Source organism: Alternaria burnsii (genome assembly GCF_013036055.1).
Source record: "Alternaria burnsii strain CBS107.38 chromosome Unknown 746, whole genome shotgun sequence".
NCBI classification, from domain to species: Eukaryota; Fungi; Ascomycota; class Dothideomycetes; order Pleosporales; family Pleosporaceae; genus Alternaria; species Alternaria burnsii.
Window position 1 is genome coordinate 778658 of NW_024066109.1, and position 17731 is coordinate 796388.

General features: G+C 51.6%; 9 protein-coding genes across 9 annotated transcripts; 5 read left to right on the forward strand and 4 right to left on the reverse strand.

Moving 5' to 3' along the window:
* Nucleotides 1–116: 116 nt before the first annotated feature.
* On the reverse strand, nucleotides 117–320 carry GT037_002817 (uncharacterized protein; the record flags this gene model as incomplete). Its single annotated transcript, XM_038927864.1, has 1 exon — nucleotides 117–320. The coding sequence occupies one exon, from the start codon at nucleotides 318–320 to the stop codon at nucleotides 117–119; it is 204 nt and encodes a 67-aa protein (XP_038789142.1).
* A 1449-nt stretch (nucleotides 321–1769) lies between these two features.
* On the forward strand, nucleotides 1770–3178 carry GT037_002818 (mitogen-activated protein kinase hog1; the record flags this gene model as incomplete). The annotated part of the gene is made up of 8 exons (XM_038927865.1): nucleotides 1770–1825; nucleotides 1876–1923; nucleotides 1974–2103; nucleotides 2153–2196; nucleotides 2245–2344; nucleotides 2395–2751; nucleotides 2799–3061; nucleotides 3109–3178. The coding sequence occupies 8 exons, from the start codon at nucleotides 1770–1772 to the stop codon at nucleotides 3176–3178; spliced, it is 1068 nt and encodes a 355-aa protein (XP_038789143.1).
* A 618-nt stretch (nucleotides 3179–3796) lies between these two features.
* GT037_002819 (lalv9 family protein) lies at nucleotides 3797–6092 on the forward strand (the record flags this gene model as incomplete). Its single annotated transcript, XM_038927866.1, has 7 exons — nucleotides 3797–3846; nucleotides 3921–4271; nucleotides 4329–4500; nucleotides 4566–4737; nucleotides 4787–5418; nucleotides 5471–5753; nucleotides 5806–6092. 7 exons carry the CDS (start codon nucleotides 3797–3799, stop codon nucleotides 6090–6092), a joined length of 1947 nt encoding a protein of 648 aa, XP_038789144.1.
* Nucleotides 6093–7525: 1433 nt separating this feature from the next.
* Nucleotides 7526–8941, forward strand: GT037_002820 (uncharacterized protein; the record flags this gene model as incomplete). Its single annotated transcript, XM_038927867.1, has 4 exons — nucleotides 7526–7817; nucleotides 7863–7942; nucleotides 8052–8556; nucleotides 8634–8941. The coding sequence occupies 4 exons, from the start codon at nucleotides 7526–7528 to the stop codon at nucleotides 8939–8941; spliced, it is 1185 nt and encodes a 394-aa protein (XP_038789145.1).
* A 292-nt stretch (nucleotides 8942–9233) lies between these two features.
* GT037_002821 (metallo-dependent hydrolase) lies at nucleotides 9234–10487 on the reverse strand (the record flags this gene model as incomplete). Its single annotated transcript, XM_038927868.1, has 1 exon — nucleotides 9234–10487. One exon carries the CDS (start codon nucleotides 10485–10487, stop codon nucleotides 9234–9236), a length of 1254 nt encoding a protein of 417 aa, XP_038789146.1.
* Nucleotides 10488–11410: 923 nt separating this feature from the next.
* GT037_002822 (short-chain dehydrogenase reductase-like protein) lies at nucleotides 11411–12360 on the forward strand (the record flags this gene model as incomplete). The annotated part of the gene is made up of 2 exons (XM_038927869.1): nucleotides 11411–11933; nucleotides 12059–12360. The coding sequence occupies 2 exons, from the start codon at nucleotides 11411–11413 to the stop codon at nucleotides 12358–12360; spliced, it is 825 nt and encodes a 274-aa protein (XP_038789147.1).
* A 661-nt stretch (nucleotides 12361–13021) lies between these two features.
* GT037_002823 (uncharacterized protein) lies at nucleotides 13022–14345 on the reverse strand (the record flags this gene model as incomplete). Its single annotated transcript, XM_038927870.1, has 2 exons — nucleotides 13022–13046; nucleotides 13096–14345. 2 exons carry the CDS (start codon nucleotides 14343–14345, stop codon nucleotides 13022–13024), a joined length of 1275 nt encoding a protein of 424 aa, XP_038789148.1.
* A 642-nt stretch (nucleotides 14346–14987) lies between these two features.
* Nucleotides 14988–15977, forward strand: GT037_002824 (uncharacterized protein; the record flags this gene model as incomplete). Its single annotated transcript, XM_038927871.1, has 1 exon — nucleotides 14988–15977. One exon carries the CDS (start codon nucleotides 14988–14990, stop codon nucleotides 15975–15977), a length of 990 nt encoding a protein of 329 aa, XP_038789149.1.
* A 377-nt stretch (nucleotides 15978–16354) lies between these two features.
* Nucleotides 16355–16939, reverse strand: GT037_002825 (uncharacterized protein; the record flags this gene model as incomplete). Its single annotated transcript, XM_038927872.1, has 1 exon — nucleotides 16355–16939. The coding sequence occupies one exon, from the start codon at nucleotides 16937–16939 to the stop codon at nucleotides 16355–16357; it is 585 nt and encodes a 194-aa protein (XP_038789150.1).
* Between the last annotated feature and the right edge of the window lie 792 nt (nucleotides 16940–17731).

The following is a 17731-nucleotide window of genomic DNA, read 5'->3' on the forward strand; positions in this document are numbered from 1 at the left end:
GACCTGCGGTCTGCAGTCTGCAGCCTCGCTCCTCTGCTCTGTGTTGGCTTCACAATGCGACCGCGACGAACGGCTCAGCCCCCAAGTCTCAATCTGGAACGCCTCCACGATAGAGTTTACCTCGTCGCCCAGCCAGCGCCAACACCATGCAACTGCGCGGGACTGACATGCAACGGCGTTTCCGAGGTAGCCATGCCCGTGGGGCTGCCCTCTTCAATGTAAAGTGAGTCTAATTTAAGTCTGGCACGAATACAATTGCCTCTTGGTCCCCTGACTGAAGATGAATGCGAGCCTCTCGTCAGACTGCCCTGCCTCTCCATCAATATTGGCTAGCTGCAAGCGAGGCTAGCTGGAGGCTGACCAAATATATCTGTCGGGCCCAAGTCCCCACCTTTGGCGACTACGGACATGTGTTGGTCGATGTCGTGCATTATCAGGACATCCGCTCGGGTGGGATACAACAGAAAAGAGTTGACGGGGCCACATGTCAGCAATCGCGTGCGTGTTTCAGACCGCTACCATGTTCCGTGATAGCCGCAGCATACCATTCACACGCTTTCGGAGCGAGCCGCAAACGAAGCATTACGCAACGTCATATCAGGGATGCCACGAGGGCTGGTAATCGGCCCTTGAAGTCAGGTACCGTTCACGCGTCGTTGATATTCTCGCCGCTAGGCTTGAAGACAACGACAAGTTCGGATCCATTGGTAGGAAAGCAGGGTGATGAGAAATCAGAACATCAGGGAGACGGGCCCAACAGACAAGATAACGCGGTACTAGAGGTCATATATATAGGCATGCGGATGTGTTCTAGGTATACCTTCTTCATACGTCAATATTGCAGGTATATTCGAGCCGTCAGCAAAGTCAAGGTTGTCAACGCAAGGACAGGCTAGGCCAGGTTATACAACCAAGGCAAGTCAAGCTGCCCAGGCATGTTGGTCGTTAAAAGAGCAAGTGTGGCTGCATGCCAGCTGCAAAGTCACCGTTCGGGGTGGGCGACTGATGTGCACGGACCAGACACGTGAATAGAGGGGAAGGCAGCGAGTGAATGCGGAAAGAGCTTCGAGGTCGCAGTGGGGTACAGTGACAGGACAGGATGCATTGCTGTGACGGCCTTTTGCACCGCCAGTAAAAGCGCAGGAAATGGCTGCGCTGGGTGTTATGCACGGGCTGTAATGGAAATTTCAAAATCCATCGTGACGTCACCAGAACAGGCCGAAACCTGTGTGAGCGACACTTCCGTGCCCGGGCCATGTGCATGCGTCCCTCCATCGCATTTGGTGCCTGCCCCTCGATTGTCTTCTTACCTTCACCTCTTCCTTTCCGCACTGATCTGCATTCTCGCCACGCCCTCGAGCCTCATCCTTGTGTAGCACATAGCTGAGGTCATCCCGTCGGTGCCTCGATTGTCTTCTCGCCGACCCGCTTACTGCCAACGTTGAACATTCAAAGCGGCAGCCAAAGCATCCCAACGTGTCCAGCCGTCGACGTTCGCGACACCCCTGGTGCAAATTCTGAAGACGACAAGAAAGATCCCTCGGAGCTGTGTCGCGCAAGTCCTTGATTGCCGGATCTAGCCACCGAGCCCAATAAAACCTGCCCTGATCTAGCAGCGTCAACGTGCGACTAGAGAGCCCCGACGTATTCGCGAATACCCCACGACGTCCTACTCGCCCTCTTCCACCACCACAACCACCACAACCCCCAATTTTCGCCCAAGACCGTTTTTCGCGCCTGTCGCAGCATCATAACCTCCAACAATCATCATGGCGGAATTCGTACGCGCCCAGATTTTCGGCACCACTTTCGAGATTACCAGCAGGTGCGGGCATACCCCACATTACGTCTTCTGGCATAACTGACATCGACAAGGTACACCGACCTGCAGCCCGTGGGCATGGGCGCTTTTGGTCTTGTTTGGTACGACTCTCACAACGCTGGACACGAATTGAATGTTGACTCGGCCACAGTTCAGCCAAGGACCAGCTTACTAGCCAGGCCGTGGCTATCAAGAAGATCATGAAGCCCTTCAGCACCCCAGTCCTGTCAAAGCGGACATACCGAGAGTTGAAGCTCCTGAAGCATCTTCGACACGAGAATGTGGGCAATGCAACTGCCGTTCCCCAGCGAAAATTCTAACACAAACCAGATTATCAGCCTGAGCGACATCTTCATCTCTCCCCTCGAGGATATGTAGGCAGCCACATTACCACCGACCCAAGCAAGCACTAATTCGCTCAGCTACTTCGTCACCGAGCTCCTCGGAACCGATCTGCACCGCCTGCTCACCTCCAGACCGCTGGAGAAGCAGTTCATTCAATACTTCCTCTACCAGATTTTGGTCCGTGGCAAAACCTCCAGATAACCAAGAAAATGTGCTGACTTCCAAAGCGTGGCCTGAAATACGTCCACTCCGCTGGTGTTGTGCACCGCGACTTGAAGCCCAGCAACATCCTCGTCAACGAGAACTGCGATCTCAAGATTTGCGACTTCGGTCTCGCCCGTATACAGGATCCCCAGATGACGGGTTACGTATCTACCCGATACTACCGAGCCCCTGAGATCATGCTCACATGGCAAAAGTACGATGTTGAGGTTGATATCTGGAGCGCAGGATGCATTTTCGCCGAGATGCTCGAGGGCAAGCCGCTCTTCCCTGGAAAAGACCACGTGAACCAGTTCTCCATCATTACCGAACTTCTCGGTACACCCCCCGATGATGTTATCCAGACCATCTGCAGTGAGAACGTAAGTAGGACGATGCAGACTCAGGAGCAACTCGCTAATTTTACCAGACACTGCGATTCGTCCAGTCACTTCCCAAGCGCGAGCGACAACCCTTGTCCAACAAGTTCAAGAACGCCGAGCCTCAGGCCGTCGATCTCCTAGAGAACATGCTGGTCTTTGACCCTAAGAAGCGTGTACGAGCAGAGCAGGCTCTCGCTCACCCATACCTCGCCCCATACCACGACCCCACTGATGAGCCGATTGCGGAGGAGAAGTTTGACTGGTCGTTCAACGATGCAGACCTGCCCGTTGACACGTGGAAAATTATGATGTACGTCTGGCCGAAGAATGTCACATACACGAACTAACACACTACAGGTACTCTGAGATTCTGGACTACCACAATGTTGATGCGGCGGCACAGGAGCAAGAGAACAACGGCAGCTAATTACAAATAATGTCTACCAATCTCGAGCTAGAACCATTTGCAGTCTCTAAGACAACGAATCATGCAGTTGCCGAGGCTTGACGTATCATCTGCCTGGCGCAGGCGGAGTTGGCTGTTCCCAATGATTCCCGGGGTCTCGTCTTGTGGACCTATGTGACATGAAGATGCGCGGTAGATGGGGCATGGATTTGTTATTGTCATTGGAATGACCATTGCGGGTACACGAAAGGAATGTTCATGACGGAAGTGAAGGCTTTGGTCCACCTAGGTAGGAATGTGAAATCATATTATCAAACATACGTTAATCGTCGCTTTGCACAAGATGATTGGGTGACTGTAGTGAGAAGCAAAAGATGACAAGACTAAGGAAGAGGCTCCTTCAGAGGTACCCTGGCACTGGTGTCCGTGAGATCTCGGGCGTGATCACTAACTTGGGAACGGGTGGAGATCGCCGAGGCTTCGGGCTAGCGCTGTAGGGCTGACTGAGGGACTGCCGTTTCGTCACCGCTCTGAGCGCGTCCGCAACGATTCAAGGACGCGAGCCTGGTCCCTATGGCCCTACAACCCTCCTCTCTATATCTTTTGAGTACTATGCGATAGCATCTAGATCGCACGATAATGGCGACTCTCAATCCACTTGTCTGCGTCGTCGACTTCCACCATGCGCGGTAAGCTTCTCCTTACAAGTAGAGTTGCAACCACAGATCCAGACGGCCAGGTAATGGCTAACAACCATGCGCAGAGGTCCAGAAGTGGAAACATGGCTGGGTGCAGAAGAAGGAACCGACCCAGCAGCGGACAATGACTGGTCGTTGCTGCCATTCATGGCCTTGAGTGACGGTGCGCATGCCTCTGCAGAAGACTACTCCTACTTTACCCTCCGCCGCGCGCAAACCTCGACTGAACCCGCGACGTCTCTCTTCGGTATATCGTGTACGCGACAGCTCGATGCGAGCAAGCTTATCGATCGGCCGGCTGAGGTTACCAGGAGCACGGTGCAGAAGGCTGTCGTTGTCATCAGCGATAGTCCACAACATTTTGGGGCTATCAAGGCGCAATTAAGTGTTGTCACACAGCTATGGTTTAACCAGAGGTAGGTTGGGTCTCCATGATAGATTTGGCATACAACATGGCGCTGACGCGTCCGCAGGGACTTTACGGATATTGAGATATTGGAGCGCTTCACGGAAAGTCTTCCACAGCTGCTAAAGAACCAGGAGGGACAGCAAGATCACTATTTCGGTATCTCTCTTCGCGAATTCATACACGAGTTCAAATGGCAGACTTTGGTTCTTTTCAAATGCGCCTTGCTTCAACCAAAGGTACGTCTTAGTCTATCCGAGCTAGCACGTTCAGTCGCCGTTTACAGAATGTCTTACAACCATAGGTTCTCTTCTTCGGCTCCCATTGCGAACGATTGTGCATGATGCAGTTTGCTCTTATTTCACTGATACCCGGCCTGATACGTCACCTACAAGATGCTGCAGATCCCAAGTTCAATTCTTGTGAGGAGAAGTGTGTCATGCCCACTTCACTCAAGACGTCTGAACGTGCTTCCTGTTAGTCCTTGCCCTTGTTGCTGCGCTTAGACATACTAAATAGACTTAGTACTGGCATACATGGGCCTCCCGTTGCAGCTATTCGGTACAGGCTCTCTATTCGGACCATACACCCCACTTCAGCAACTCGACATACTCGCAGATCAAGACACGAAATCTTATATTGTCGGCTCTACAAACTCGCTGTTACTTCAGCAAAGAGATCGATACAGCGATATTCTTATCAACCTCGACGATCATACTGTAAACATTACATCAGCCGCGCTGCGAAATGCATCGATTCTGTCGACACCGGACCGGAGATGGATCGACTTCTTGACACAGACGATCAACGATACATGGGATGAAAACGATCCAGCACGACCGAAGGACCATGGATATGCCGGCAGCGAAGAGTTCATCCGTATGCAATTCGAAGAGTACCTTCTCGCTATGCTCAGCTCGGTGAAGTACAAAATATACATGGAGAAGAACGCACACAAAGAGAAGTTGATCACAGAAGTTGAAGGTGACCCGGCGAGCGAGTTCTCAAATGAATGGGTACATGCTTGGATGCAGACTGAGAACTTCCGCATCTGGAATAAATTTACAGATTCACACCTCTTCGATATCGTCGATCCGAAACACCCTTGCTCTGGTGGCCTATCGATGGAAGACGTCCAACGCCGATTGGCACAGTACGTTCCCTCCTTCTTTTAGCAGCCCCGTCAGCCCGACTAAACCTCACCCTTAGTCTGTTTTCCAACCCAACCTTCCAAGTCGTGTCTCTCGGCGTATGTGTGCTGATGTTCGCGTGGCGATTAGGCAGGTAGCAGAAATGCATCTTGACGAGCGACTGGAGAAATCAAGAGAAGTCTTGGGTAAACAGATTGCAGTAGGCCAACAAAAGGTCAGCTCTGCGTACAACCGCTTGTGGGCGGAAATGGAAGCTATGCGTGAGGCGCAGAGGAAGAGAGCCGAAGAAGCACGACTACAGGCTGAGAAGGAAGGAAGGCCTGTCGACGATGGGAGGAAGTGTAAGCCAAACATGCTGCTTTTGTGAAGAGGCCAATGCTAATATTTGACCAGGGAAAGCACCTCAAGCCCCCGATCTCTCGAACGCGAAGGCAAGCGCGGGTGCGTATTTTTCCAGCTGGGGCACTTGGGCAAGCGAGAAGAGGAAAGGATGGGGGACAAAGACACCGGTGTCCTCGCCTCCACCGAGTGATCTCAAAAGAGCGGAGGACTTCAAACGAGAGAAGGATGCGACAATTGGTGATACTCCGGCAAGCCCACCACCTGCAGACGTCAAGAGACGAAGCTTGTTTTTCGACGCAGACGCAGAGAAGACCAAGGACAGTGTTGAAAAGGATTGATGCATGGCCATGTAGACTACTGGCATGATTGCAGTTCAGCAGAGAGTGTAAACTGCTACAACGATCTATAGCATTTGTTCAGAAGAAGTAAATATGTGATATTCAAATAATCCTTACGTAGTGGTGGGTGTGATGTGCGTCTTCTTGCCAACAGTCACCGTTTCAATCTTGACCACTTAGCGTTCCCTAGATTGCCAAGGTGTTGTTAAGTTAACAGAATAGATCTACGTGCACCGTGCCTGCCCAACATTGGGAGAGAAAGTGGGTTTGCCACTAGCGTCTTGGGCTTTTTGTGTGTCTGCAAATGTTTACTTGTCACCATTTTTCCTTCTTCCCATCTCTTAAACATTCCTTCTTCGATCTCAACTACTCGAGTCGCAGTAGAAGCAACGGTCGGGTACACCCGATTACCATAATTCATGCCACGGGCTTCTGATCTGTTCCGACGCATTTAACAATGGTTCTGATGATGATCCTTCCGAGCGCAGAGGCGAACATATGGATAAGAGCTTTGGATATCACTGTATCCATTGATACAGGACGACACATGTAGAATGCGATGACTTCTTCGTCGAGACTGATGTAATGATCATTCCTCTTCCTGTTGATTTCTGGTCGCTTTCTTCTACCGCGGCTTCTTCTCACACTTCTCTTTCATCATGTCTCATACTACAGTTGCAGTATCCAGAGCAATATTTGGTCTACATTCGCAGATCTCAGCTCTACTCGGACGTGTAATGGATTATTTGGGCTTTCCATGGAGAAGTTCTCCTCGTCTACATTCTCTTGTATGATTGGCCTTAACAAGGCGTTCGATGAGAACTTGCGGTATATGCGCTTGCTCCGTAACTACCCTTCATTCTCACAGGCGCTACTGATCAATTTCAGGCTCGAGATAGATTTCTGAAAGCACCTGACATTCTCGACGCAATCTGATCCTGCTACACCCATGTCCACTTATCACAAGAATTTGTACACCCCTTGTCTCGGCTGCCTACAGTTTGTGTCCATGACGCTGATGTTCGAGCAGATTCAAAGGCACACTCAAACTCGAACACTTACCGATAATTTTGGTGGGTTTTTTTTGATGTTCTTGCCTGGCCCACTAACGTATCTATTCTCTCGTTCACCGTGAAGCCGAATCCGTCGTACCACCTGTCCGTACCACCGCACTCTGATCCTCACCACACGTCTCTTGTTTTGGCAAACACCACTCACGTTCACTTTCATCAACAAAGCTGCCTGAATCACTACATCGACGCGTCTCAGGCCCAAGCTTAAGCTAGATAATCTTCTCATAAAGAGGCTTGCCCTCACATCCACCTCTACCTCAACACCTACCTTTCCTTCAATCTCTCCTTTGATCAAGACTTTGTTTTGACAGCCGCACCTTCTCTTGATACTTCAAATTCCTTAAGAGCACTCCTTACATCATGTCTGATCCCCCCAAGTCTCTGTTCGGCGACGGCGGCAAGATCATTGTGCCCATGCCGAAGGGCAAAGCAAGTGTCGCGAGCGAGCCAGCTATTACCGGAGTCAACACCGAGAAGAGGTTTACCTTGACTCAGCCAGATGACAAAGATGTCAAAGACGCCGCCGCGGCTACCAATGCTGCCAAACTTGAGGGCGAGTTCGCTTCTATCGGTCCTCTGACCATACTAACGGCCTCAGAACTTGTAGGGCAGATCGTCCAGAACCTTGGAAGCCGCGGATATACCCTCCACAGTAAGGCTTGTATCCAAACACTTTAACTCCGTCTAATACGTACAGGCATTGGCCCCAATCCGTGCTACCAGCCTGCTAGCAAGGTCTTCCGATCCCACAGTGACAAGCCTCGCAACGCTACTAGCGTAAGTGTATCTCTACATTTCCTTTTCTGCTTCTTCTGCTTCTCTTTTGTGTTCTTCTTTCTTTCTCTTGCTTCCGGATCCGAGGTTGGTAAGTTTAATTCGACCATAGTGCTCCAAGTTTCTGCCCAACGAGGTTGTTGGCGAGATCGGCAGTGAACTAAACGTCCACGATCTGAACAGCATGCGCCTAGCAAGCAAGCGACTCAACTATGCTGTCAACTTCCAGTATGGTAAGAAGATCATGGTGACAGAAAACGTTACCATCTTTCCTACCTTCTCAAGCATTGCTTCATTCTTGGTTGGTCTTGGTTTGGATGACGCATATCCTGCTACTGTGCGCACCATCACTTTGGTCGGAGAAGCACCCAAGACACCAGAGTTGAGCTACGACATATCATGGATTAACCTGCTGCGCGCCCACCCGGATCCGAATCGCCAGATCGTACCTCTTACGCGCCTGAACCGCGCGACGCTGAACTCAAGCGAGTACATCGAGGCTCAGAAGGTCCGTGACACCGATCGACGCATCGTCTTGTCTGTCAACGACAAGCACGAAGAGTGGGACTACATCAACAAAGACTTCTGTTACACTGGCGGCTACCGTACGATGCTCAGTAAGTCTCATGGCAGTCAACACTTTGCGAAGTACTCCTAGTACGTCTAAGATCAACAAGAACTGACTTTTGCTCAGGCATTATGCTCTCCAAGCTCCCTAATCTGAAGACCATCACCACTCGCAAGCTCCACGTAGGTGAGCACATTCCTGGTTGGGAGGGACCCGAGGCCTTGAAGCACCTGTCCTACTATCGCCCTGATCTCCCCATCAACGAGGTCTACTATGGCGACTGGCAGTACGACACCGTCCACAAGCGCATCACCATGTACACCGATGAGTACGGCGAGTACATCGAGGAGGCTAATGCTGGTCCCCAAGCTGGTTTCAAGGAAGATGTCCTCGCCGCTATGCAGATGTCTGGTACCTCGGCTATGCTTGCATAGAAGAACTGGTTTGAGATGTTCGGACATCATGGTTTGACTTCTTGATTTACTAGTTTGAGATGGACTGATCTGAGAGTCATCGATTGACCGATACCGACTGGGTTGAGAAGGAATGATCTGAGATCTACCGGTTGATATGGACTGGCCTGAAGAAATCTGGTTTGAAACGATATGGAAATGACTGCTACATTCCACAAGATAGCTAGTCTTGACTGCAGAATACGACTGCATTTGCCCAAAACTTGACATCTTTTGAGTGATGACTGTCCTTCTTACATCATACCAAATCTTATCATCTATTACCCAAAGCAAAGGCTTCCCAGTTCCTTCCCAACTTCGTCACCCCCTCCTCCAACCCCCATCCTTTGATTCCACATATTCTACGTATGATATCCTCCAACCTTCTATCCATCTCCTCGCCCGCAGTGTGCAAATCGCTCTCCACGAGTAACATATCATCTGGAACAGTCTTTATGATATCTTGGAAAGCCTGTGGCGTATCTTCCTCGTCGATCGCATCAGACAGGTTAATCGCCGTGCTGAACGACGCGAAGATCTTGGTAGGGATCTCAGGACGAAGGTATTGCGCGAAGTTGGAGGGTGAACCAGAGTAAGAATGGAGGCATATACGAGGTGGATAGGGTTTCGGACCGCTGTTTTCTTCGCCGGTGCCTTTATTCCGCGTCTCATCAGCAGACAACGCGGCTTCAGCAGCAGGGTGATCCTGACCCCTCTTCTTTCTCTCCCGTTTACTCAAAACTTGTTTCTCGCATCCCTTCCACGTTTCGCTCAGTGCCTCCAGAACTAGGCCATGCGCTTGTACACCATGTACACTAACTGCTCTGCCCATTTCCGCAGCAAGATCCAATTGGAGTTTGAAGATCTTCTTTTGGTGTGAAGGACTGCACCGGAAAGGTGTTAGGCGCCGACCTTCGCGACCACCTGGCGTGAGGTTGTTGTTGCGCTTCGACCATAGATCTGGATTGCCGGTCCAGGACTCAGGAATTCTAAAGGACCGATCGAGACCGATTTCACCTATTAGCGCAAATGGATATTGTTGCAGATGTTTTCTCGTTAGGTCCAGGAATACGGAGAAGGAGGTTGGATCTGGTAATGAAGCGTATATCTGGAGATCTTCTTCGCTGGGGTCGGAGCGGAAGGGTTGGAGGACGGATTGATAGTGGGACATCTTTGCTTGACCGGTGAGAGTGCCTTGGTTTTGCAATTCGTTGTTCTCATTTGCTCCGGAATCTGGGTTGGGAGATATGTACATTTGGTATGAGAACCATGGGTGCCAGCCGAAACAAGGGACTATGCATTCTTCTTTCGTCCATTGAGACGGATCGGAAGATCTGATGCTGTGCTTGTTCGCTGTCGATAAAACAAGGTCCTGGTCTTCGGATCTGGTTGCCATTACGGTGAGGACGCGTGCTTTCATGTTTTGGATGGTTTCGATGCTGGACATGGTGTCTGTTGGATGGCAGTGTGCATCGTAGACTCCGAGTTGCCATGGAAAGGACTCATCTCTGCTCTTGTCCGACGCCATTGTGTTCAGTGAGAGGAAGCAAGTTTTTTTATTAACGTGGAACTACAGTCTCCAGGATTGCGAACAGGTCACCGAAACGTTCTGTTGTCCAAAGCAAATCTACACTATGACGTACATGCAAGGCTGGTCGGCTGGACCCTGTCCAGGTATCATTGCCCCACGACATGAACCCCACCATGTACGCATCGCAAACTTCCGGCGGCTTTACATGGTCATAACCACCACTAGTATGATGTCCTACAGCGAGTGATATCCAGGTCTGACAGTCTCCGAGTAGTCTTCAGCCTAGCTTTTTCCAGAACCTCGGATTCTACCAGCTCCTGTGCGATATGTGACATCCTACCATTTGCTTCTTACGGACACACACGCATCCCTACATGCGTAATACAACAGGCCACCCTTTCAGCTCCACCAGGCAGGCAAATAGACGAAAGATATATCCCTTCAACGAAGCATGTCAGCTTGATAGTAAACGCCACATTCCGCCCTGCTCCAACATACGGTACTTTTGCGCGAATCGCAATCTAGGGCTGTCGGGCGCCCCGTGCGGATAATAAATGAGATGGGATCAGGTGCCTGCATTGGCTTACATTCCACGGAAAGCCACGAGTCAAAGATCGCTGCTCATGGTATATTTGCAAGGCGCCCTTTTAAGGACCGAGGATGTACCTTCTCCGCATAAGCTAGCCCCTCACCAAGTAAGGCCGTTTGCTAGAGAGCTACCTGGGTAAGATAAGTACATGTACTGCTACTCGAATTCATTCACTTTTTGCATTTCACTGCTTCTCCTGTCGCCACCTGCATCGAGTGTTTTTTTCCAATATAAACTACTCGGGTCACCCACTTACACCAGAAACTGATAAAGAATAATTTCAACCACCTTCACACTAAGCATCTATATCTACCCCACCACCTCGACCAAAATGCCCGGTCGCCTCCAAAACAAAATTGCCGTTATAACGGGCGCTTCATCTGGTATAGGCCGCGCAACAGCCCTAGCTTTCGCTTCAGAAGGCGCCTCACTAGTCTGCTCCGATCTCCACGAAACCGCTCGTCAAGAGTATGCTACAGACACTTCCCCTTTAAACACCGTCCAAGCCGTTGAGAAGCTTGGTGCTAAAGCCATCTTTGTCAAATGCAACACCACCTCCTCCACCGAAGTCGAAGCCCTGATCCAAGCCACAGTGAAAGAGTACGGTAGGATCGACATCATGGTAAACAATGCGGGTATTGCTATGGAAGCGGGTGAGCACGGGAGCAGACCCATTTGGGACTACGAGGGAAATGCTTTTGACAAGACGGTTGATGTGAATGTTAAAGGTGTTTTTTGGGGGACCAAGTATGCGAGCAAGCAGATGGTGGGGCAGGAACCAGGGGCTGGGGGTGATAGAGGGTGGATTATCAATCTGAGTAGTGTGTATGGGATGAGGGGTTCAATAGGTATCTGTAAGTTGCGTTGTTTTTCTTTCCTTGCATGTTTATTTTTAAGTCTTATGTGGTGGGGAAGTGGTGGGTCTTGGGATGAGGCGTTGCATCACCGACAAGAGAAGGGTCACTAACGATAATGGCAGCTGGTTACGTGACATCTAAACACGCTGTCCTCGGTCTGACAAAAGCCGCCGCACAAGACTGTGCGCCATATCGCGTCCATGTCAACGCCCTCTGCCCCGGGTTTACAGCTACAGCCTTCATCTCGGGGTTGCTCACGCCTGAAGCAGCAGAGCAGAAGAAGATTGTAGAACAACGACATCCGTTTGGAGGTTTAGGCACGCCCCAAGATATTGCCAAAGCGGCGGTGTTTCTGGCTAGTGATGATGCCGCGTGGGTCACTGGTATAGGACTACCGGTCGATGGTGGGTTTAGTTCTATGTGAGGGGTTCGGAACTGGGGAGCGTTCAGAGGACTGGCTGCTGGGACACGAGATGGGAATCCTGTTGCATTGTGTTCAGTATAATACTCAGCTAAAGCTGACAGTAAGGGTATACAAGATATCTTACATTGAGAACTTACGAAGAAACTTACGGTATATATCTCCGGAATACAATTTGATAGTAACGAGCTTCTTGGTGGTTAGGAGTGTTTGACCTGTTTCATTGTTTTATTGGGGTTTATACTAATCTCTCTCTGTACTATGCTATGTCTCTAGGCCGTCCAGTATCCCAAAAAAGCACCCTATATACACCTACTCAATCTGGCCAATGGAGAAACCTTAGCGTAGGAGAGAAAATCGCCGATGCGGGAAATGCAGGACTAGGAAACCCAAACGCCGTAGCTATGCTAGCTTTCAAGAGTAAAAAGACCTAATAGAAGGAGTACGAGAACGGAGTCGACTAGGAAAACGGAGAGAGTGCGCACGTATAGGGTATCGCCGCCGGGGAGACAAGGCCGACATACGCAAGAGGTCATCGTGCTCTTTGGTACTAAGGCAAATGCAGATCAGTCAAGCTGGATGGTTGGAATGTAGTGCGAGGATACGGATGGCATGATACAAGGGCCGAGGGAATGTAGGAGAATGTATGGAGGTGTGTGAGGTACTACCTCGCTACACGGTGGATCAACCTGTGGATGTTAGTGAGTAATGATGATGTAGGAGGCTGTGGGAGCTCACCTCAGAGTACTAATAGCAAAAGTAGCAATCCAGGCAAGCAGCGCAATTAGCAGAGTCGCTGTCAAGCCCTTCTGTCTCTCACAGATGCTCTGTCTGTATGGACAGGCATTTGTCCTGTCTGATTCAACGCATGCCCACTTGTCGTCTGTCAGGGCCTGGAAAGCCAGACTAAGGTTGGCAGACTCGAAGACGATGAAGGCTAGGTCTAGGAAGATGAGTGACATTTTAGCGTTGTGCGACCGCAGACCGAGAGGCTTTGACGTGTATTCGTCATAAGTGATGTAGATGGTGTACAGGACGGCCACAATGTCAACGAGTATAGCCATCCAAGTCGACGAATTATTGTTGCAGCCGTTGTTGTCGGAGTGGCGGTAGATGGAGCAGGCGAGGGAGAGGGCAAGGATGGAGAAGACGAGGATCAAGCAGCGGGAGAGGGCAGGGACCATGGGGTGGTTCATGACGGTGTTGTGGAAGCGCATCAGGCGGCGCTTTCTCTTCTCCGAGGTGAAGAGCCAGAAGCCCTTGATGTGCTCGTCGCCATGGTCCTTGTCGATGGGCTCCCACTTCTGCTCGAGGTCGGGCATGTTCTCCTTGAGCCAGTCATCGTCTACAATCTGGCCGCGCGAGGATATGGGGCGGTCGAGATTGGAGGCCTGGGTGAATTGCTTCCACTTGGGGGCGCTGTCGCTGACGGGCGTCGACAGGGTCACGGGTGCGCCCTCGCGAGCGTGGTCGAACTTGCGACCCGGGACGCTAGACTTTGGGGTCGGGCAGAAGTTGTGGTTGGCATGGCGCACACTGGTGGGTGTGCGTGGTAGGAGGAAGCTGGTAGCATCGACATTGTCCTCTTCGTCGGCCGACTGGACCCAGGGCGGCAGTGAGCGGACGGCGCGCTGTCTCTCCCTGTTCTCCGCGCTCGCGGTTATGCTCCGGTTAGAAGACGCCAGCGTGCGAGGGGTGCTGGAGATGGACTGCGAGTGGCTCTTGCGGACGGGGACGCCGTCCTGACTGTCCTTGGAGTTGTCCGACACGGCACTGACTCGAGACTGGGGGCGACGCTGCGAGTTGGACGAGGAGGCGGTAGGCGGCGGAATGGGCGAGGGGAGTAGGCGGTGTTGTTGAGTGGCGGTGGTGGACGAGTTCAGAGTCGAGGCCTGGGATGTCTGACTGCTGCGGTGGGCAGCCGCGTCTGGGCGGAGGTGGGTGCCAGTGCCAGTGCCATTGGGGTCGACCATGGGCGTGCTGGTCATTCTTGTCGGGAGATGTGAGGGGCGTCCTCGTCGCACCAGCGGAGCCCGTTAGCAAAACACCAACACCAAGCACCAGCCTGGGTGTCGCGCCCTAGGAGCAAGCTTCGTGGGCTTGGCAGTGAATCAGCACCGGGGGAGATTACGTGGGAGCAAAGTAGACGACGCGCGACGACACCATGTCGGGGCTAGGGCGTGTATGGGAGAGCAACAGTGCGGGATAAACAAGACAAAGCGAGCGAGCGACTGGAATCAGCAATAGTAGATGTTAGAGTTTGGTGGTACGCCTGGGGGTGGTGGAGCGCTGAGGCCCGTGGGCAGGCCATGGGAGATTGCGAACAAGCTTGTTCGTCGATCAGGGAAACAGGAAACAGGGATTGCGCGCTGGCAGGCATCTTGTTAGTGAGGTCATGGGTCTGCCTCGGTAGCTTGCTTGTTCGTCAATTCTCCACCACACAGCCACTGCTAGACATGCCAGCACCGCCTGCCACTTCAGCTGCACTGCCTTGGTACGCCACAGTCTCGCCCGCGTCATGTTCTACACACTCGCCCTTCGACTCTGTTAAATAAATACCTGCGCCATTGCGCGCGCTTACCTAACCACCGACAAGACAATTCTGCCAACCCTCCCCCGCCAACCCCACGATGCGTCTTTTCCTCCTGCCCATATCCACCCGTCGCTCCCTCATCTACTGCGAGAAGCTGCACGAAAAGGCTCCCAAAGACCGCTCCTACTATGACAAGCTCACCATCAAGGCCAATGAGACATGGGTCGCATGGGAGAAAGACGAAAAGGCCATCTGGGACTGGAAGAAGAAGGTGACCTTTTACGGCAACGAGGCCCTGAAGCGCATTCCCTACGAAGAATGGGGACTCAAGACAATACCCGCCCTCTCGGCCAAGCGAAGACAAGACATATTGGACGGCAAGGCAAAATATGAGGTCCTGTTCCCGGGCAAGTACCTGCCGCAGGAGAGGGTATCTGGGCTGCTGCAAAAGCTGGCCAAAGAAAGGCAGAACATGCACCGGAGCAAGCTGATCTGGAGCGTCATCATCATGCCCTTCACCGCGCCCTTCATGCTCGTACCCGTCATTCCCAACCTGCCCTTCTTCTACGTCCTCTACCGAGCATGGAGTCACTGGAAAGCGCTCGGCGGCTCCAAGCACCTCGAGTTCCTCCTCAAGCACAATCTCCCTAAGCCCGCTCCATCGCCCATACTCGACCAACTCTATACTGCCGGACTCATGTACCCTACCCGCGCACTCTCTCGCGCCGCTCCCAACCCCACCGAACAACAAGCGCAGCAGGTCGCAGACGTGGTGCACCAGCAGACGAACAACGAGACAAAGGACGTCATGGTTCTCCAACGGTGGAACGGAAAACTCCTTGCTGAGCAATTCGACCTGCCCGACATGGAGGTCGAGATCGAGCGCGCCGTCTGGCAGGTCGAGCAGGCAATCAAGTCAAAAGAAGAGCTGGAATCAGAAAAGCTGGAGCAGGAGAAGGCGGCCGGAGGCAATGGTATGAGGGCGAAAGACGCACTGCCCGAGCATATCCTAGAGAAGATACACGAAAAGGCCGAAGATGTCGCTGAGGAGGCCAAGGAGAAGGCCAACCAAGCGAACAAGTTATGATTCCCTTTATGTGCTGATGATGTACGATATCATGGTTGATTCAAAATCTGTAAACATAGCATGGGCGTTGGGAGACTATGTTTGTACTATACCACTAGAAGAGTTTGCATCTGTATGCTTGGATGCATCATGAAGCAAGTTCGAGATATGATAAACAATCCTGTGTAGTCTTTGGTAGTGTGGCAGCTAAGGTACTTTCAGTAAACCGACCCCTAGAAGAGACGGCGTCAGCAGATCGTACAAGGCTCCAGGCTAGAAGCTTTCATTTGTGAAATCGGTGTACCGCTAGAGGATCTCGCTGTTCAAGCACCTGCCCGTCATAGTGAGATGTAGTATTGCGATAGAGATAAGGGCGCTGCAAGACACCTCTGACACAATCACAGTTCACTCTTGTCCCCCCGACAGAACTTCTCGAGCTTCTCCTTAGCCCAAGTCACCGGGCCATCGTTCCCATACAAGGGGTCTTTTTCCAACCACTCCACGTTCCCCACCGCCTCCGCCTTCTTCTCTTCTCCCTGCTTCCCATAACACATATCCCAACTACATCCCTTCGGATAACTGCCAACCATCTGGAAACCACCCTCAGCATCTTCAATCAATCTGTGTCCGACACCCGCAGGCACAACAATAGCGTCTCCGGCTTTGACCTCCGTTTCGACGTTCCCCGGGTTGGATTCTCCGCCGAACAATAGTTTTGCACGGCCGTTGAATACACAGAGGACTTCATGTGTGGTGCTATGGTAGTGCGTCGTGGTGTACATTGTGTAACGCCATTGTGGTGAAAGATTGTTGGTGGGGAGATGCGACTCTAATGTGGAGGCTGAGGTTGAGGGAGGAAAAGCAGAGTGGTAGATGAAGAGGGGATGATTATGTGGCGTTGTATTAGGGATGTGAGCGTGTGTGGGGATGTAGTGGGTGCTTAGGCGGAGGGAGGAGAGGGGAGTCAGGTTCAAAGACGGCATTCTGAAAGATGTATGAGTGGTGAGATTGGTGCTTGAAATTAGGGTTTGATATCGAATGGAGCGTATTGGTAGGACAGGAAATCGCAAGCCCAATGAATGATATGATATGGCAGATGATGATCCTACAAAGACGTCATCGGTCTGGAAGCCTAGATAAAGGTATAAGAAACCTATTGAAAGCTGCCATAGATGAAACGGTTTCCATGCCAAGAGCATGCGTATAACTGTATCGTCGGAGCCCGAGCTCTGTCGCATTGAGCATGTATACCGACTGACGAGGTTTTATCAGCATTCGCCACCCACGATGCGAAGTCCCATCAGACCGAACGGCCAGGTGCGAAGAAGACTAATTAGAAGATCTAATAGCTGGTCGCTCAATATCCTCTAGTATGTTCAAGGGTGACGAGGTTAGGCTTCCAAGGTGCTATTGGGTCGCAACCGTGATAGAATGGTAATGAGCTGTACTGCAGTAGTGCAACATGCACTGGACACGTAGGTATGAGTTTGTCTTTGAGCCACCATCAGCAACATCCTGTCCATGCGCGGACAAGGGAGAATTCGGCGAGCAAATACAAAAAACTCATCTCAAGCTGACAAAGATTCCGGTGACTTCGCGATGTACAGCGGCTAGTGCAAGGCAGCGTGAACCACACCCTTGCAAATGCCAAGACCTAAGCTCGGTGCTGCCTGAACAGTATGAACCAACATCGACGTGAATCATATCAATACGCCGCCGCCTCTTTGTCCAGGCACCTTTACTTCTCTCTTCTGTCTCCGCATTGTGCTTCGCGT